This window comes from Chrysoperla carnea, chromosome 3 (assembly GCF_905475395.1).
Source record: "Chrysoperla carnea chromosome 3, inChrCarn1.1, whole genome shotgun sequence".
NCBI classification, from domain to species: Eukaryota; Metazoa; Arthropoda; class Insecta; order Neuroptera; family Chrysopidae; genus Chrysoperla; species Chrysoperla carnea.
The window spans coordinates 52569776-52592287 of record NC_058339.1 but is presented as its reverse complement, the minus strand read 5'-3'; the positions used below and the strand labels follow the sequence as shown (position 1 = coordinate 52592287).

The following is a 22512-nucleotide window of genomic DNA, read 5'->3' as shown; positions in this document are numbered from 1 at the left end:
TGAGATGTGCGAAAGTAAATTTTCAAAGATAATAGTTATGTCTATGCTTTTGCAATATTAAAACAGCTTTTTCACTCATGAATAAGAGAAAAAAAGGAGGGTATTGAATAAGTTTGAAATATTTTCTTGCTTTATCTGCTGTTTTGTAGCTCCCAAACATTTAATCGATAACAGCTCGTTGATTTTATTTGAAGATCATTATCTATTAAATAATTAAATAATATGCATGTAAATATTCTCTGTGCTTCCATGATTACCAGCTCAAAGTTTGAGTAAGTCGGGAGAAAGTTGTAGAAAATATTTTTTTGAATTAATACAAATCTGAAAACTCAAGAAAGGTTGAGGACTACTATCCAGATCCATTTCCGTTTTTCCATTAATTTTAACAATGTATTTTGATAATATTTCGATGTATTCTATTTATAAGACGATGTTTTTTATTTATACGACTTTACCTAGTATGGTAAAGTTAAGCTAGATACCATAATTTTAAGATAGTTTGTAGCTATTCATTGTAAACTAACGATTTAATAAGTTTATTTTGAAACAAAAAAATTGTAGGTACACTGCAACCAGTTATACTATACCTATTGAAACACAAGGACACGGAGCGATTGAAAGGGAGTAGTAGTAAATAAAATTATTTGTAAGCTTAAATTTTAAATCAGGAGTCGAAGGAGATAATAAAATTTCGGGAGTTTCTCGATTAATTCAGAAGAGGTGGCAACGTTAGATGCAAAAAAGGTTAACTGTTAGTGATTTATTTTTAGTATCTTATTTAGTTCATCTAGTTACTTTAAACGAATTTAGAACATCCATTCATATTTTGAAATCGGTTTAAAAAACACTAAGAATAAATTGATTGGTTCAGAAAATGATGAGATGATATTATTATAAATATCACGGTACTAGTAGGTAGGTATACTAGTGATACGTTACATTATAAATATCTTGTTCAATGTTCATAGCGTTGAACTGTTTAAGGTAAATGAAGTGAGTTATGTGATTAATATTTCATGACATGTCTGTTTAAAACTCTGTTGAATTGAAGAAGAGTCTTTAAAACTGATGTACACAGCAGATAATAAGCTCTATCAAAACTATTACATATTTATGTTATTATAATATTTTATATAATATCTACTATGTTTTAAGGCCTTCTTATTGTTTTGTTATATTCATAGATGTGTATGCATTAAATACGATAAGTAATTTATAGATTGGCCGATTTTAATAGAATTCTTTTGAATACTCAAAATAGAAATAGTTCTAAATATAAGATTTTATCCGGCCGTTAGGGTTTGTTACACATTGCAAGGGGATAAAACCTAGCTCATGTTCGTAATATTGTTCCGTAAACTTAATAAATTTGACGAAAAATGAAAACATAATTTTTACATTCGATTTCCGGCAAATTTATTATGTCAGTTAATTATTTATTGCGCTATCTGGATGCCAAATTTTACACACTTTTGGCAGCAATTCCGATTGTATTTCGCCAATAGTTCCCGAAAGAAAATAATCTAATGGGCTTAGATCGCACAATCTTAGAGGCTAGTCAACAGATATATCAAGTGAAATTAATAAAAGATTTCATAGATTTCATAAAATAAAAATTTTTAACAATTTGCAAGCGTTACTCTGGCATGAGTCTATTCATTATGAAAATGGTAAACTAAACTAAACAAATAGCAACTTTCTGCTGTTAAATCGATTATTATCAAACAAAAGAGTATTGTCAACTCAAAAAGGTATGAGCCTTTAAAAAACTCCTTTATTTTGATTAATTATAGATTAATGGTTAGAAGACTTGCGTATACATTTCCTCCTATTCATTGCAAATCACAATAAGTTCGATTAATTATGTATATTTATTTTTGATTCAATCGGAGGTATTGTGGTAAATTTCATTGTGGCACTTATCAGTTTATCGATCTAGGTTAAGTAAAGACATCGATGACTAAAGCCATTATTAGATTAATATTATTAACAAGACAACGACAAAAATCTTGTATGATTTTTAGTTATGGATAATCCTGCTATACGACATCTATATATAAGATATCTAGGCTCCATGTGGCAGCTTCACTCCTGGTATGTCATTATAATAATGCCTTAAATTTACTAAAAAGCAGTTCTTTAGTTTCCCTTTAAAAATATTGAAAATTGAATGGCTTTTATTATTTTCTTGGCTATCCTATCATCGTTTATATTCAATCTGTGAAAAATTTTGGTTTCATTTCCTTGAATTATTGATTATGTGTATATATAAGATAATGTTGTAGAAATTTTTATTTGCGTTTTTTGGCGTCTTTTGGGGGCTTGTATTACAAATTATACTCGCAAATATTTTAATGATCTATGATGTTGAACTATGAAGTTTGAATGATTTTCTCACACGTACCAATAAAGAAAAGTAGTGTATTGCTATCATGGAAACGCCTGAAATAAAACTCATGCACAGCGCGAATAAAACGATATCAAATTATTTAAAAACTTGGCTTGAAATGATTTTAAAATATCATATTTCTCAAATTTTTTCGGGAATAAACACTAGTAAACGTAATAAATCAAATCTCAGGTGCCGGCCGGCTACACTTCATGTCTGCCTAATTTTAATAAGAAAAGATATATCTAAAATCCAACCGTCTTGAATTCAACTTTGTTGTGAGTTTGTGACGTTGTTGTTAAACCAGTACACAGAGGTAAAAAAGATTTCAATTTCATATAGTATATTGCTAAACTACAGTCCTTTGGTACATGTATCAGTAATAAGCATTGATGTCATAATGCTGGTCACGATTAGCTTATATGGTAATTATATTAGGCCTTTATTTGGATTATTTTTTAAAAAGGGTGCTTGACAAATGACAAATGTTAAGATGAACAATTTGGCAAAACATTAATCTCATGAAATAAAGGTAAAAACTAGCATGGTTTTACCATGTTGAGGGTATTGGAGACTGTCCATATAATTTTAATAATATCTTAGTTGAAATTCTAAGCATGGATAGCACAAGTATAGCTTACTTCTTATACAAATTGGATTTTGGGTTGATTATTAAATACAGTTTTAACTTACCATAAAGTCGGTGTAGGTAGAAAAGGATAGTGTAGGATAACATTATCCTTTTCTATTTACAACGAATGTAAAAAAGATACCTACTTATATGATAATAAAAAAAAAGCTCATTTCTTTAACGGGCTAGTTATTTCATAGAATACTACTGTCTTTTTTTTAAAAATACCTGTTTACATAGCCATATTATCTGTTCGACGTAATTAGTGACTTTCCTAATATACAGAATATTTGAAGGATAACTAATTAGGTATTTATGAATTGTTCCGTAGGGGTAAATAGCATTTGATACACATTAACTAATTTAAATTTAATAAATTCATAAAATAATTTATGACAGAATATTTCATAAAAACTCAATTAAAACAAGTCAAAACAAACAATCGACTGAGTTAATTGAAATGCCATGTATAAACAGTGTTAATTACGCAATCGTTAGTTTTGTTAACATCTTGTAAATAAAGAAAGATAGCCACTCTTTCACACAAAGTAATAAGTGTATGATTCTTTACTCTTCCTCAGTGGATAATCTCTTTTACAAGATGGATTCTCTGGACCAAAAACCCAATTGACCTATGTTGCTCCTTTACGAACTCCACCTCACTGTTTTGGGCTTAAGCACGCCATAAAAATTTCAGCTTGATATCTCATTTCGTTTTTGAGTTTTCGAGTTGACGGACGAACAGACGGGCAGATAACCGCCAATGTACTAATTAGGTAATTTTAGGAATACCCATACCAAAATTTTGTTCGTAGTATCAATATTTTGAAGTGTTAAAAACTGGTGACTAAACTTGGTATACCTTGATATATTTCATATATACATGGTATAAAAATTTTTACTGCCGCTAATAAAAATAAATTATCCGAAGTGTCCAAAAATTTATGTACACAATATTCGTATAGTTTAATATTTGTAGTTCTTTTGATTTGAAATTTAAACAAAAACACACAATGAAATTAATAATTATTGGTGTTGTTTTAATTTGGATAACCATATTGCCGTCAAATATAGCCGAAAAAATTCGAGAATCAGAAGACATATGGAAACAATCACCATTAGAATACGACGAACAATGTGTAAAATGGTGCACCAATAATAAAAAAACAAAAGGTAAAGAAATAATTAATTTAAGGGAATTTTTGAAAAAAGTGGCAAGTATGTTATCACAGTTTGGTGTAGGTAGTACGGCGACAGACCTGTACATTATTTAGGCAGACAACGACTCAGGTTATAGTAACAACTATCGTAGTTATTAGCAAATTTTATGCTGTGAAGAATTTTCCAAAAGAATCCTTTAATATTAATTTTTTGTTTGTTTTATAAATAATTTTAAATGGATTTATTAGGATTATTTGTCAGACCACATCAGTATAATTCGCCAATTCAGATGTCTAATCAAAGGATAAACGATTTAAGAGCTGATAAAAAAACAGAACTATTTCCACCAGAATTTTTTGAAGAATTTTATGAAAAAATAAAACAAGATGGCCAATTGTTTGCACAAAAAAGCCAAATAGATCATACAGTACAAGATCATCAACAGCTTCCTAACAGAGAATATTTAAAACACATTTTTGAAGATAACATAGGCCATCCGCTTAAAAAACACACAAATTTTGAACAAAAATTACAAAGCAAGATTTCAGGGAAAGGAAGTGCAAATCCTGTTTCTCAAGAGGAACCCATGGATTCAATGGAAGGAAAGCAATTAATAATTAATCAGGATAACATTATGGAAGGACCATCTGCTGGTTATTTAGGTAACAATATGCAAGGACTTTCTCAGGGCTACCCAAACAACAATATACAAGGACCTCCTCAAGGTTACCCAGATAACAATATGCAAGGATCTCTTCAACCTAATCAAGGTAACAATATGGAAGGATCTAATAAAAAACGTCCGGGAAAACCACGACCACCACTCCAACTACCTAAATTTCCATCATTATCTTCATTCCCATCGATTATGAAACCTCCGCCAATGTGCCCTATAGGGTGTATGCCCGTACCATTTTTCCAACCGCCAAAATTTCCCTTCATAGTATAATTTTATTTAAAAAAACTTAACTTCTAGATTAAAGAAAATGTTCAAATTTGTTAAAAAATTGATCTAAATGAAATAAAAATGGAACCAAAATTGTGATAATTTTCATTACAATATAACCAATCAAATTTCCATTTTGAAAAAAATGGAAAGATCGCATTTAAGTTTCATCACAAAAGTGTTTTTATGTTTTATTTTCTCATTATAATTTGAAAGTCGAATTCATCCATTTTAGAATATCCGCGAAATTAGAAATTTAACGGGCTCAGAAGTTCGAAAGCGTATTTCTTTCTTAATAACATCCTTTGTCAGTGTTTTTAAATTTTCTTAGCCTATGTCCACGCAAATTTTTGACTTGCAAATAAGTAAAAAAATAAGTTAGCCTTATACCTATGTTTATTGGACAATTTATCCATTTAGTTTTTTGTTGAACTTTATCTGTTCACAGTTATAGAAATATATTGAAGTCGTGTTATTTAATAAAATGTCTCCCTATCACATCTTAAACTTTGTATAAATGTACCATATTTTCAAAAAGACACCGACACTCAACACTAAACTATATTATTTTACAAACACGTATGTAACAACAAAATTATGACACCTGGTGAGAACTTGTGCCATTTGTAGGAATATCGTCGTTTCGCTTAGATTTTATACATAAATATAAGTAAACTTTTATATACATTTTTTTGTGATATGTGAACGTGTGTGCTATATCATTTTATTTTATTCTATTATGAGTCAGAAAACTCGTTGAGAAGTCAACTAAACATCATTTTTGACCATATCATTCAATATTTTCGACGACGTGATGCCTGAAAAATGATTTCTTTCGTGTATTCTAAATGGATAGTACATATACGATCAATTTTAATTAATTTTTTACGAAGTAAGATTTCTTCAGTAGGGTATGCCATCATCTAGTAAATTTTCAGAACCATTTCGTATGTGAAGGAAAGAAAAATATGCAATAATCTAATGGAGCTAGTAAATTAATTTATTTTAAACAAGAGCTTGAAGCGCGTTAGATAAATGCAAAAGTCATATAATTAAATATATAGACTTTCATAAATTATTCTGCAATTTTCCCATCGCTTCCACCATATTTGATATACATATATTTTTTTATTTTTCAATTATAAATTTTAATAAAAATACTTTTTTATGGACAAGCTTTTATTGAACTAAAAGGTAGAAAATAATTTTTTCTATCAGTCGCTCATACACGACTATTTGTAAAAGCTCATATCAAGAATGATTGGAGTGCCTCAAACTGTTACAAATAGTCGTGTATGAGTGACTCAAAGAAAAAATTGTTTTCTACTTTTGAATACAATAAAAGCTTGTACCTTAAAAAGTTTTTGTTATTAAAATTTTAATTTAAAACTTAAAAATTATATGAATATCAAATATGGTAGAAGCGATGAAAAAATCAGGTAATACTTACCATAAAAATGCATTATAATTCGACTTACATATGTATACAAAATTTCAGATCAATCGGTTAAAGATTTCTGCTTCAAAAATGAATTGCAAAATTTTACCCGATTATACATACATACATACATGCATATATACAGGCATACGTACATTGCAAGTTAAAAATCAAAGCTTGTGACTACACATCGGATAGTTAGAACAATTAATTATGTATATGTGCCTTTCTAATACCCTATATTGTTTTTATCATACATTATGTTCATCGAAGAATGTTTGTTTATTCTGGGGTTGAACGAATTCGAGAGAAGTTTTTTTTGTCACTTTGGGTTTTATTTCAATGACCGTTCAAACTTAACTGTGTCTAGGCTGTCATTCGTCAAGAAGATTTATGTATATAATTTTGCAAAAATAAAAGTTTCATTGACAGCTGATCAGAACCACAGCAAGAGATGAAAGTTTTATTAGTTTGGAGACTTATTACGAAATGATAAAAATGTAAAATACGAACAAGTTTATTATCGCTAAACCAGGAACTTTATTCGTAAAATACGACGCAACTTCAGTTTTGTCTTCGTAGTAGTACGACAAAAAGTTTATTTCGAGAAAGATTGATCACAAAGCTCATTTATTTCGAGTGAAAATATAGTTTTTGCAAAAATTTTGATTTTAAAATATATGTTTACTTGTCATGTTTTGTGGAGTTTTCACAAAATTTATAACGGTAAAGATGTATTTATTTTATTTTGTGATTTAAGTGATGGGTAAATTTTCAGTTTATGAGACACTCATACAAATAAAAATAGCAGCTTATCTTAAGAAATTACCAATAAAAATGAAATATAAAGATATAAAATAAAGAAAATAGAAAAATAAATAAATAAACTGAATAATAAATATAATTTAATCCTAAACACAATGTAAATATGGCTATTTACTATTATTATTATTAAAGTTTGTTGTTCTTCATTGCTTTTAAGATGTTTTTATTATTTTCCATCTTCTGTTTCTGTTATATGTATAAAAAGGTGGCAGAAAAGTAGTCAAGAACATAAGTTGAAGTGTCAACACTAAGTGTATACACACATACATGTGTAATGTATTGCAATATGTCTCTATTTTTTATTATTATTCTTTTTTAAATAAAATTTATTTTATCTTTATAATATGAGAGAGTTGTGATGAAGTTCATGCATATCAGATTTGATTCTGAATGTCTTTTCTAGTATCTTTTACAAGATGTGTCAAGAAAATAATTTTATGTATGATACATAAAGGTGGATTAACTTCTACACCATTGTACTCACGTGACCCGAAATAGACACAGAAGCATACTCTTGCTAGATAAATACGGGTGGAGCTTTTAACCGATATCGTACCATATGCCGTTTTACACTATGATCTCTGAAAACCAATCAGAGAAGAAGATGTAAAACGAAATTGAAATAATTCCGAGGAGATTTTCCCAACATTGCCTATTGTAACAGACGAACGACCTATCTACCACTTTGCCAAATTTCCATCAAAGACAAAAATACAATTCAAAGAAGGGATTTCAAAATTTTAAATCAAAACCATGTATTTCCTGAAAGTGGGTGGCAAAATTTGCTGTAAAATGGCTGATTGGTCCATCGCTACCTACCTGAAAATGATTGGAAAATCGAAATCTACCTGAAAATGATTGGAAATCGAAAATAAAGTTATTTTTTGCTGCTTAATTTCCATTTATATCGATTTAAAATTTTAAATGGAAATTATAGGAATAAATCAGAGAGTTTGTGCACGAAAAATTCGTTCCAGACTATTTTGAAAACGGATATAATGGTTGCACCAATTTATAATACGTTCTAAATAATGAATTTCAAGATATCAGTTTCACAGAGTTCAATAGATACAAAATGCGTTCAAATAAATTCGACTATGAAGGATAAATTTCCTACTGCAAGAGAAAGTCTGAAAGCGGGTTGTGGGAATTTTAAGAGAAAATAATTAGGCCATGGGCTCAATAAAAATTTTGTAATAAAAATATTACAATTTTATGATTTTCACTATAATTTAAGGATATTAAACTTGATGTTGAAATATAAATAAAATAGCTTTCTAGTGATAAATAATTCAATTTAATTAAAAGAGTAATTTTATTCATAATATTGATACAGCTTAATATAATTTAATTTGTAACCCTTTCATCGGAACATGATAAGTTTGTCTGTTTAATCTACTATGTTTTGGTTTACACTCTCATAGGGCCAGCCCTCTCATAGATTCTGACACAATAGAGGAAAAAATGGGACCTAAAATGGGATCTAGACAAACAAATTGATTTAGCGATATAGATTTATATTATTAATTTTTTGTGATGTAAAAATGATAATTTATTTTTCTTTACAATGTTATTACCAATGTTTAACAGATGTTCCTCAAGGAAGCGTTCTAGGACCAACTGTAGATCTGTATTTATTGTATATAACAATATTCGTTAATCTTGAATCATCTTATACATGTCACAAATAAAATTTTTCAATGGTCGTATGTGAACAAGAAATTCTAGAGCAATTCAATATTTGTATCTTAAGATATTAAAAAAAAAAATATTTATATATATAAAAAATATAGAATAATATAAAACGCAATCAATATTATTAATATTAGTTATTATTACGATTATAGTTATAGTTATCGTTACACAATTTATATTTTATTTACTATTTATTTTATGTGCTGTTAAAACTCATTCAAAGACTGAGAGACTGAAGAAAGACCTTCATAGGCTTCATTATTATTATTATTATTACTGCTATGATGATTATTATTATTACTATTATAACATTTATTTAACTTTTAATTTACAATGTTGATATCACAATATTTTTATATTTTATTTTATATGATTATCAATTTATTTTAGTCATCTGCACTGATAATGTGATATGTTTTATTACTTTATTTACTTTTTATACATTAGTGTGAAAAACTCGTTGAAAAACCGTTTTTTATACCATTTGTTTGGCCGAAATAATGTTATTAATTTTATTCGCTCACAGCTCTGAGGTCGTTTTTCAAGTGAAAGTCATTATGAAAGATAAATGTTATGGTAAGCATCTAGAGCCAATCGTGGCTTTGCAATTAAAGTGAAGTAGAGGGTAAAAACTGAGGGTCAAATTTACGGTAAATACAGAGAGAGTCATTCCGATGAAATACTATTTCATCCTTAAAAGGACCAGAATAGAGTATCTACCAATCGTTTGAAAATTTTTGTTTCATTCGTGCTTACAATATATGCTTAAGGATGTACGAAAGGCAGGAAAAATTTTGGATAAAAGGCCTGATTTTTTTTATGTGAAGTTGGAATCAATCTAAATCAATTGGGAAAATTTTAGGGGGGGCTGCCCGATTATTTAAATAAATAAATGACTTAGTAGGTAATATTTAAAATTGGTCTTATGGGAAAACGGGGCATGAATGATATGTTTTCATAGATTTCTCCAAAATTAGTCGATTTCAATTAAAGTTAAAACCTTAATAAATTATTGAATACAAAAAAAAAACGCCGTGCCCGACTAATTAAGGATGTGTGAGCACGTTAGTAGCGACACAAATTAAAACAATTATTTATTTTCAATTTTGATGATGACTTATGTTATAACTTGACTATACAATACGAAAAGTAAGAATAAAATTTTTCGATATCTGGGGTAATTTTCAAAAAATCCATAGTTGAAAATTTTGTTTAGTTATTAAATTTTCGATATTTCGAAAAGATAGGCAGATATCGAAAATTTTTATTCTTATTTTTCGTCTACTTTCACGAAGTTATAACAAAGTTGAAAATAGTGTACAAATAATTTCAACTCTAAGACTAAAATTGTCTTGGCGCTCGTACTACCTTAAATGCAAATTTGGGAGTAAAACCAGTGTTTTAAAGTCATAATTCAAGTTTCAGTGTCACGGTTGTAAATAACTTTAATTTCTTTTTATTCCTGATGAAAAAAACATGGGTAATAGGATTCGAACAGAGGATATTCTTGATAATTAAACATACGATTATTATCAATTTATTTTAGTCATCTGCAGTGATAATGTTGTGATATTTTTTATTACTTCTACCTTTTATTCAATTATAATTTGTTATCGTTACTAGAAAATATATTACTTGTTAAATTTGTGATATGGGAACTGATAAGTTCTAGATATCTCATATCTATTTTATGATCGTTTAATTATCATTTTTATTATTATTCATTTGAGTTTTTGTCCCTCCATAGAAATATATATAAATAATAACAAAAATAGGGTCGAATTTTCAAAAGGTAGATTGCGATGTAGCTTTGAAATTGGTAAAAAAGAAAATTTTTAATGGAAAATTATTCGTTGTGATTTTATTGATATTTTCCATTTCAAATTTAGCGAATTTATGATGAAAAAAATAAAAATTGCAGAAGAGGCTGGCTTAGAAAAAGGATGCTTTTTACACTTAAAGGGTTATTTTATTCGGTGGATCTATGAGTTGGCTACATTATTTTTTTTTTTTTTTGAAAAGCGATTTGACAGTAGACTGCTTTGTGTCTAGTTTTGCTTCTCATTTTATAAGGAATAGACTCACGCTAAAGCACTGCTTACAATTTGTTAAAATGTTTTATTTTTATGAAAATTTATAAAATCTTTTCTTAATTTGAAGTAATGGACCGGTTAACTGGTCTCCTACATTATATTATTTGCGTTGGGAATATTTAAAGTCACTTATTTACGCCAATAGACCAGAGATGGTTGAACACTTGGAATACAACATTCGGCGAGTTATTGGCGAAATATGACGGTAATTTCTGACCGAAATTATATATAAACATTCACATGATATAAATTTATTTTCTTTGTTGTATTTTAATTTGAAATTGTGTACCTCTAAAACCTCCGTTGCTTTACAACTGGAGCAATCACTTTTCTGTATTTCTTTTTGTGGTATTTCATGCGCATTTATACAAATATTTCTATCCTATAGGTGAATAAAATGAAAATTACTTGTGTTGCAACAAACGCACATAGTTTCTGTTTTTCCATTGGGTGGAAAAATAATATGTAACAACCCCTTATTACAATGAACAGTTTTATGTAGCATATACCGAGTGATGTGTAAATTACGAAAATCCATGCGCAAAGGACTACAAGATAAAAATAAACGCGAAATAATAAATATTTCAAGAGTATGTATAATATTTCTAAATTTGTGTCTGTTATTTTAAATTTGAAATTAATAGTAAATAAATGACTGTTAAGAGGGAATAAATTTTAAGTAATATTACGTATCTTTTTTGAAATTTGGTCTCGACGATTTATACAGTGAAACTTTATAATGTAAAATTAATTAAATATACAACCTTTTATTAATAAAACTAGAGTAAATTTTGCAAAACGGACTTGTATAGCTATTTTATTTACTCAAAGCGACAGGTACAAAAAATACCATATAAACTAATTGCAAAGATTGTAAATATTGATAAAACAAATCCTGTACACTTAATTTGATTAATAGTAAATTCTATTTATAATAATAAGTTTGTTGTTTTTATCAAATGTTTGTGAATATGTTTAAATGTTAATTAATCACGCAAAGCTTAATATAGACAAAATTTTGGCTTTAATTAGTCTTTATAAATTTCTTGTTAGCAATCAAATGCATATGCTGAATAAGAATTTAGAATAACGCTTAGACAAGTTGTGAATCGACTTTTCCTTTAGTGAAAAAGTGAGAAACATAAGCTTTAAGTGAGGAACTTTGATGATTACTTTTGTTATAACTTTATGAATGTAGACGAAAAATAAAATGAATTTTTTCGATATCTGCCTTGGTTTACGAAGTATCGAAAGTTAAATAATAAACCAACATTTTCAATTTTCGATATTTGAAAATTACCCCAGATATAGAAAAATTGTATTCCTACTTTTCGTCTTATATTGTCAATTACCCTACTACCGTGCTCATACATCCTAAGTAGTTGGACACTAATGGGCGTTTTTTGTTTTCAAAAATTTATTAAAATTTTAACCAATATAAATAGTTTTTTTTTTTTAAATTTCCACCTACTAGTCTTGGATAAATCTATGAAAATAATTCGACAAATCATCCATCTATCGTTTTTCCATAAGACATTAAATATGCCTACTTTTGAAGCCATTTATTTATTTAAATAATCGGACAATCACTCCGTAAAATAAATTGATTTAGACTTCAACTTCATATAAAAAAAATCAAGCCTTACATCCTTAATTGATTATGGATTGATGTTAATTATAGATGAAATAAAATTTTTCAAGTCTTCTATTATAAATCAAATTCTAATTTTAACAAAAACTTGGTACAATCGTTGTTTAGAAACTTACAGGTTTTATTACTTATAAAGGTCGCATCTCAATCATTTTCTCTCACATGTCACATAAAATAGACAATTACCAATGTTTATGTACTTACATAAGTCATCGTCGAGTATTTTTTCCTTCTGGCTAATTCTACATATAAACATTTTCAATATACAAACATGCAAAGGTTTTTTATATTCAACCTCCAATCACGTATTACATATCGTATTGTTGTCATCATCATGAGATCAGTCCATACTGACTGACTTCAGAAAGAGTATATTGACATTCATAACACATTTGTGATATAGGACATTTCTATTGATAGTTTCTCGAAAAAAAGAAGATGCCGACAGATAATAATAGAGCCGACAAAACCATATCATTGTTGCCTATCACTCTACACCAATCTTACTTCTCGATTATCATCATCAGCGTCATCTAAGGTTCCGTAAACATTAAATAGACCCCTTTAAAATTGTTGAAAAATTGGAAGACATATTTGATTCAAATTCATTGGAATCTGGAGTTAATTTATTTATTCAACTCAAGAATGAATGATTTTTGCCACCATATGTAACATTTTCAATTCACGATATCGAAATACCTTAAAGAGTTGAACTGAAAATGATTTAAAATTTTATTTATCAATTAATCAACCTTGAATACGTCGTATAGGTCGTTTGTGAATAATTTATTTCGATTCTCAGTACCGTTTATGAGAAGTGTGCCCTTTTTTTGGTAAAAAAAACTGACTTTGATAGTTAATTTCTCCTAAACCGTTCAGAGATTCGATATGAATTTTCCACAAAACACGTTTAAAAAGATCATTAATTGATTTTAAAAATTCCAATATACATGCACTGGAATGCGAAATGAGCACGAGATTTTCGCTTTACGGATCAATGTTCAATCAATTAAACAAATAGATGTTGTAATAATCATTACGGAACCTTATTTTACACAAATAGCTTCACACCTTTAATCAAGTTTTTATGGCATTAGAGAACAAAATCAATTTATATTTTACCTAAAAGACTATACTTACGAACTATTATACTCAACAAAATGACGTATATTCAATATATATATATATATATAGAAATATCAAGAGCGAAAAAAAATTATATTTTATCTATAAGTTGATATCAAACATTAATTTAATAAGACTCGTGAGCAAAAGAGTTCCATCACTAGGGTCATATTTCCCCTTATTATATGCACTTTAGTATTAGTTACTTTTTGATGGGATTTTTTGTTTTTTCAACCTTGCCAAGTCTTAAAAATAGCTAAAAAATATGATATTTCGGCATTAAAAAGAGTATAGAGGTTCTGGGAAGTTAACACTCCCATAAAGATCTTTCTAGACACTAACTCTATACAGGTGAACAAAACCATATAAATGTTTTTTCCTGAGAATCCATTACAAATTGCTGAAATCAACACCCGCTTTAATAATATCGTTTCACCTAGATGATAACTCTACATAACGAAGAAGAGGACATTGGAGGTAAAAACTAGCACGAAGCAAATATACAGGGTAGCCAAAATATAACACAATTAACTCATGGCCGAGTAAGCATCCATTCTTTTGAGTATCAAAATTTTAGGAAGAAACTATATTATTGCGAATATTGCCAAAATTGCTGTTTGGTATAATTGTAAATTTGGCACATTATGAATGCCTCAGGCATGGGGCATTGAATAACCTTATTCTATTTTCACCACTCAGTCTGGTTAGAAATTTTTTTTCGGGATGATAGCATACCCATATCTTTAATGCTAGTTCCTGAATATCTAAATCTTAGCAGCCATTTTGGCAATATATAAAAAGGACGAATGACGTTTTATAGTCATTAGATTTGTTTAGATTAACACCATTTGATGAATTTTAGTTGTTACAAGTTTGGTCAACCCCATGTAATAGAAGGGTTACATGAATAAGGGATTTATAGCATATTTGGTCGTTCCTTTCTTGAATTTGGATACAGTGAATAAGTCTACATTTTCAGATAGTATTTGACTAAAAACCACATCTGGTAAGTTTTATAATAATTTATATAAAATAACCTTTTATTATATTCATAAAGTCTAGTTGTACATAGAGCAGCGGCACGGGTTAAATGACTTTATGAAATATTGTTACCATAGAATGTATGTTAGGTGTAGTTTTAGTGTAGATATTAATGACATTCAAGTAAAAGAATAATTGACTACCATAAAACTTTTATCTTTATACAACTTGAAACAATTTTAATAGTGTCAATTTATATAATGTACCTTATACTTTAGAAATTAAATTATATTAAATCTAAATGATTATGATAAAGCCAGATGTTCATATTGAGAAGAATACAATTTAATGTATACTTGGCTTTCAGATTTGTAGTTTAAAATTAAGAATAGAGAATAATTTTGATTTGAAAATAAATTTTAGAAAAAAAGAATTTCAGTCGACTTCATAACAAAAACAAGTGAAAACAAACAATTGACTGAGTTAATTGTTGAAATACCATGCATAGTCAGTGTTGATATCTTTATCACATTACACATACAAACATGTGACACATACATAACTGATAATCAAGTATAGTACATATTATAAAATTTCCGCCTAATTGGCGCCCTCACGGGTAAACAGTGATGTTTACGAAAAAATGTTTCAAACAAAAGTTGTTTAATTTTTGATAAGGAACATTTTTTACATTTAAACTTTTGTTCTATATCTAACGGTTTACAAGATGGGCCCTACGGACCCAAGACCCAATTGACCTATGATGCTCATTTACGAACTTGACCTCACTTTTTACGTCCTGAGTACGCTGTAAAATTTTAGTTATTTCGGCTCGATATCTTTTTTCGTTTTTGAGTTATCGTGTCCAGAGACGGACGGACAACCGGAAATGGACTAATTATAATAAAATAAATAGAATTCATACCACAAAGGCGGTGTATTAGCGGCGATATGTTGGATATTTGAAACCATCGTAAACGTATAGTACGATGATACTAAGTCTAATTAAATGGGTAAATGTATGGCTTTAAATTTTTGCATATCTTAATGCTGGGTTAAAAAACTCAAAGATCAAAATGGCACTACTTAAAAAAAATTAACTCTGGGAGAAATATGTCTTTTTATCGAAAATGAACGCTGATTACCATGGTGACAGTAAAAAATTATAACTGGAAAATCCTTAAACTCCCCCGACTTACAAATAAAAAAATTAACATCTCTAAGTCAAAGCGATAAATCCCATTTTAGATCGAAAATCGAAAACTTTGTATCTGTACATATATATATCGTCAAATATATACTTTTATACAGTTTTTTTGTTATTGCAATTTTGAAAATGTTCTTTGCAATTTTCGAAACATAATAACGGTAAACATAAATGGTATTTATAGTTTGGAATTGTAATTTTTTAAAGTGGCCTTTAATTGGTGGCGTAAATAATTAAAACTGCCGAAAACATGCTTTAAAAGTTTATTAGAGTTTGATAGAAACACTGATGCTACTCAAGTCAGATATAATTGGCCTACGCATGTTACACAATTTTCTAAATTCGTAAGAAAAGAAAACATCTAGGATGAACAAAACCCTAATCAAGCCCAAGAATGCTACAAGAACTCGAAATGATCCATAAAAGCAAAGCTAAATTAAGAGTCAGTCAAAGAACTTCAAGTAACGATCAAGTTTCTGTGTACTAAAAAAATATTGTATTAAAGTTGTAAAGTGATTCTGTTTGTAATATATGTGGTCAAGGAAAAGATACCCTTTTTCATCTATTCCCTCTTATTTAAATTCTCAATTCGTTTTCTAATTATATGGAATAACTCTAATATAATTTAGTCATTTTATATATTTTAACTATTTTCTTCTCTGTCTTTAAGAATTTAATAATTGTTTCACAAACAATTTTGTTTTTTAACTATTTATTAACTATTTATTACACTAATGTATAATTATTTAACTATTTCTTACACTATTCAGAATCGTGAAATGTATTCATTTATACATTTAATGTAATTCTAAAAAATTTTATGAAATTTTTTTAGATAACAACTTCACTGCTACTATAAATTTTCATTTTAAGAAACTTTACTTGAAAAATTTTGACACTAAACGCATAAGTTTCGGTTAAGCTAAATTTTTTCAGGTGATATTTATCGGGCTTTACAAGTTTTAAATTTAATTAACAACAAGTTAAGAGAAATTATAAATTGTTAAAACCATATAATTCTAAAATAAAAAACAATAATTTTTGTAAAGCTCTGTATATAAGTACTTAAAAATTATTTTATACATAAATATAACGTTAAAATAATGATGTAATTTATAATATTTAACTACCCACAATGTATTACTGTCAATATATAATTGTTTTATCACATATCACTTATTAATATTATTATAAGTGTATAAAATATGCGCATATATCACACGCATTTTAACATTATAGCTTTAAAACATTATACTCATTATTATGTATATTATATGCGCCAATTTAATGCCCATGCATAATTATGTTATGTTCATTTTAATAGGTATATTATTATTAAAAGTTAAAAACCTTTCAATAGACACTAATCGTATTCCACTTGATGGGTTTGAGTTAATTTATTTGGAAAAGAAACTACACTTTTCTATTTTGCTATTTAAAAATGCATATGATTTGAACGAGAGAATGTACCGCAATTTTAAAAAATAAAATTCATTAATTTTTCATTTTTAAATTTCATTTAAAATAAAAAAACTTATTAATTTTCATTTTTCAATATTATATATGAATTTAAGCAACTTTTGGAACTGCGTTTAGAATAACACATGATACTTTTAGCTGTTAAAAAGGTACAATAATAATTATGAATGTTTTGTAATTTGTTTCAACGGGTTGTCGGATTCTGTGGCAGCAATTATTTGCAATCACCATATTTAGCGACTTAAAGTTTTTGTTGTTTCCCTGAAATTTAAAAACAAAATATTGCTTTTTGTAAAATCAACATAAAAAAAATGTATTTTTCATTTGTGATTTAAAATTTTTTAAATAACTCCTGCATTGAATTGAATAGAATTTAATCTGTTTTCTTTATGATTTCGATTACAATATTAATGATTGTAGCACAAATTAAAAGTCATTGCAATGAGATATAATTAATATCATTTATTGTTTTATTAATAGATAATAAATTAAAAGAGCAACATACATTGCAGCTACTTTTTTCATTCAAGAAGATGTTTGTCTTGTTAGTTATACAGACAGTACAGGTCATGCATTACAACAAAGGTATTTTTATCAAATCTATTATATTTCATTTTCCTTATCTATCAAATTAACATATTCTCAATATATAGCAAAAAACTCCCATTCCTCAGACAGACGTTTGCAACAGTATACTTGAATTTACCTTGGACCTCTAGTTTGCTAGGTTAGAACTTTTGAACGAGAGTTATGGACGATAGTGAAAAGTATAATCAACTTTGACAAACTCTCTATATGTAACTATGCATATTGTTTGGGGTAACTATAGGGTTTTAGTCAAGGGAGCAAGATGATTTTTGTCTAATGTTTAAAGTAGTTTTTTTAAATAGATACTGCTACTAGGCCAGCAAATTTAGACTTGAATCCTATATTTTTTATGATGTATATACGCTTGAATGTGACATTAAAAATAAAATTTATATTTTAAAAAAGTGAGTGTGCTATAATATTTTTGCTATAGAATCAGCCTTTTGTAGATTTTCTCATGTGAAAGCTCGCCAGGTCGAATCCCATCTACGTGAATATAGTTTTTTTTAAAGGAGTACTTACTTAAAAACTTCTGATTCTGATCTTTGCTAACTTCGGATAACTACTCATAGACGGCTTTCGACATGACATAAAATTTGGAAAACATGTTCAGTTTATGATTTTTTCATACTTTTTAAATGAAAATTAAAAAGAAATGCCTATTTTCGTAACTTGATAAACGAAAACAAAAAATTAATTACTAAATAAAACTTTATTACCATTTAAGTATGCTTGTTATTCAATAATACATAATTTATGACGAAAGGAACATAGCTCCTACCGGATACCCAAGATCTCTCACTTTTTTTTTTTAAAAATACAGATGGATGATTTTTTGTTATTCATTTTTTGTCCATATTATAAATATTTGAATGATACAGATAAATGATATATAAATGCATTATTTATAGAATCATAAAGCTCTTTTATTAATCTAACATGTTTATGCAAATAATATATACGATCGAAGCTAATTAAAAAAATGTTCTGTTCAATATTATTGCATATTTATAAGATATAATACCAATATTATACACGTATATGATACGATTATTTATTTATATATTACATGTATAATAAAAAATATATGACCACGTATATAAGAGTATTTATTTATACACTAAACAACCAACGTTGTAGTTCAAGCTCCCGGGACAGTAACAAATACCTTATTAAACACCTGAAAATGATAAAGATAAATCTGATAGTAAAATGAGTGAAACCAGCCGAGTCGACAATAGAAAACAACAAGAAGAAATCAAGAATTCTGATTTTATATAAAATTTGGAGAGGCACGAAATAGTAGTCTGTTTTAGTCTCTATAGACTTATAATCTGTAAATATTTTAAATAAACCTATTAATATAAAAAAAGTCAGTCCAAAACAGAATTCTTTTAAATTTTATTTCAAGATCTGTAGAAATGAGTTGAGACCAGGCAACAAAATATTTTGACAAGTCGATAATAATTGTAATATAGAGACTTGCTTATCTTGTCTCATATTTTAAAATTCTATGGTAAGAAATTTTTAGTTTGAGAAAAAAAGTTTTTTAAGACAGAAGTTTTATTTTATTTTTACGAAAATGATTATTTCTTAGACAAATTAGGTTTTTCAACTAACTAAGTAGTGCTTTTAGTCATATCATATAGTGTAAATTTAACGGCGATGTTTTAAATTTTATGATTGCTACTACAAAAAATGACATTTTTGCTACTGCCATGGGGTCTTAGGGTATTATTTTTACTTATATATTGTGAATTTTCCTTTGTAAGTTCAGTTCACTTTGTAATTTATTTAGTCTTCGAATATTGCAAATGTTGTGGAGATAGATAATATTCATTTTTATTACCTGACGCCTATTAAATTGTGTATATCTATAACATTTGTCGTCAAATAAATATTATTGGGCTTGAAATGTAGGATTCTGGTGATATTTTTTATAGGGTTCCGTATTTATTGAGGGTTTTTTTCACGAAGGACAGATCACCCATCTTTTACCGGTGCTCTGATTGTGCTCTTCATATAAGAAATTTAATGCTAGATCCAAGATTTTTTGTTTTCTGACGAGCTAAGTCCATGCCATTGCGTAAATAAAATAAAAAATTCAAATGGGAGTTTTTAAAAAGGCTCTTTTTAAATCGGCAGTCACAGGTTTGCATGAATAATAACAAATCGGTAGAGATTCTTCAGTTGATTGACAAATACACTGATATACACATTGAAACAATTTTCAACTTGTTTACTGTACATGTAGTTATGAAAATCGTAAAGACATGACGGTAATAAGTCCGCCGTTAAAAGTAGAAAGCCAATTAAAGTCATGATCTGTATTGATTAGGATAAAATTAGATTGAGACACTCTCATGATAATCTGATTGAAGGGAAACTATTGTTATGGTAAGTATACCGAAACGATGAGTACGGTTTTATCTTAAAAACTTCAATAAAAACTTAGAAAATATATATAAAATTTCAAATCAAATACAATAAAATAAAGTTTATAATTTAAAACATACCTTAGAAATTTTGGTGGAGGGGTCGTGAACATTCAAGTCTGAAAAATACAAACAAATAAAAATTAAAAATTTTAGAAATAAAACAAATTTTAAAATGAAAATGATTATCAGATTTTCGAAACCGAGTGTTTTCTGACGGGTTTTTTCATAGCACAAAAGGCAAAATTTTCTTCATTATGATTTTCGAAGGTAAAATTTTTATTTAAAATATTCTAATAAGAATTTATATGAATTTATTTTAATTCTATCTGCGTTGTTACTTGTAAATCTTTATCGCTTCCGTTTTAACGAAAGCTTTTATTGATTTTATTTACAACACTAAAGCCTTTTTGAAGTATCTGAACATAACAAACTACTTAAAAACTAAAATTTATTGAGAACTACTGTTGATTTTATTTAACAACAGCCAAACAAAATTTATAACGTTATTACCAATATATGTAAATGAGGAGGATATACTTAGTCTTAGGTATATGTGAAATATAACAAACAGTAAATCAACTAACTAAATAATAATGAACAACACAACAATATTACATTTTAAAAGATTATTACTATTATATAAATATAAAGAAAATACAGTGAAAACTATTTATAAAGATATTGAAATAATAACCATTAAAATATGTTATTGATTGGAGAGGACAAAAAGATAAACATTCACTTACTACATAAATTACATAACTTAAAATATTGCATCTTCTGGACTATGGACAGAGATTGACGCTTAGAGTTTCAAATACATTTTCATGAAAAAATTAATATATTTTTATTTGCATTTCAGATTAGCTGATTTACAGAAAATTTGTAGCTAAGCCTCTCTAAGTCAAATAATACTCGAATCGGTAACGATTTTGAGATATGGGCTCTGAAATTTAAAATGTATTGACGATGTATAAGGACCTGACGGGAATGTCTACATTATACTGTTTAATTTTTCTAAGTGTAACAACATATATAATAACTTTTCTTAAACTTAAGTATGTACCAAACCCTGGAAAATGTTGGATAAAACGCTTGAATTCTCCAAAATTAGTGAAACCTTAATAAATTATTGAAAACAATATAAAACCGTTGTGCTGACTAATAATGGATGTATGAGCATGGTAGTGGGGACACAAATTAAAAAATATACATTTTCAATTTTGATGATGAATTATGTTTTATCTTGACAATATAAGACGAAAAGTAATAATAAAACTTTTCGATATCTCGAGTAATTTTCAAAGTATCGAAAATTGAAAATTTTGTTTAATTATTTAGTATCCGATATTTCAAAAACCAATGAAGTTATAACAAAATTCATCATCAAAGGTACAAATAAGTTCAGCCATAAGTCTAAAAATCCTCGTGTTAAAATACGTTGTCTATTTTTATTTAAGAAAATTCGCTTTTAGAATTATTGTGGTAGCAAAAAGCATATTTTGATCAGTTTGTTCTGCCTGATAAGTTTGCTGAGCACTTGTGACGAAAGTCTTTGGCTAAAGTTTATTCCTCCAGTATGAGAGTTCACTGTATATTTTTTTTTAAAGATAGTGTGCAATACATGTAATATGTATTATATATTGTAAATATGGTTGGTAACAATATTACAACGTTAAAAAAATTGATTTATTTAAGCATCAAAATAGCTGTGGGTCATTTATGAACCACTTACATTTTATATTTAATTATGTTGATGTCCATTTTGAAATGGATTTATGAAGTTTTAAATTGCACTAACAGCAGCCACCTTTTTAAAAGTTTGTTTACCATTTTGGTTTATTTGTAATATATTTTAGTTTAAG

The 22512-nt window shown here is 27.7% G+C and overlaps 1 protein-coding gene across 1 annotated transcript; it reads left to right on the top strand.

Annotated features, from left to right (window-relative positions):
- Positions 1 to 4020: 4020 nt before the first annotated feature.
- On the top strand, positions 4021 to 5130 carry LOC123296102. Its single transcript, XM_044877563.1, has 2 exons — positions 4021 to 4193; positions 4430 to 5130. The coding sequence occupies exons 1-2, from the start codon at positions 4034 to 4036 to the stop codon at positions 5128 to 5130; spliced, it is 861 nt and encodes a 286-aa protein (XP_044733498.1). The 5' UTR covers positions 4021 to 4033.
- The last annotated feature ends 17382 nt before the right edge of the window (positions 5131 to 22512 follow it).

Excerpts from the sequence above, each read along its gene's own strand:
- LOC123296102 (XM_044877563.1), top strand. The coding sequence starts at position 4,034 with ATGAAATTAATAATTATTGGTGTTGTTTTAATTTGGATAACCATATTG. Across the intron at positions 4,194-4,429 it reads CAATAATAAAAAAACAAAAG|GATTATTTGTCAGACCACAT; the intron begins GTAAAGAAATAA and ends TGGATTTATTAG.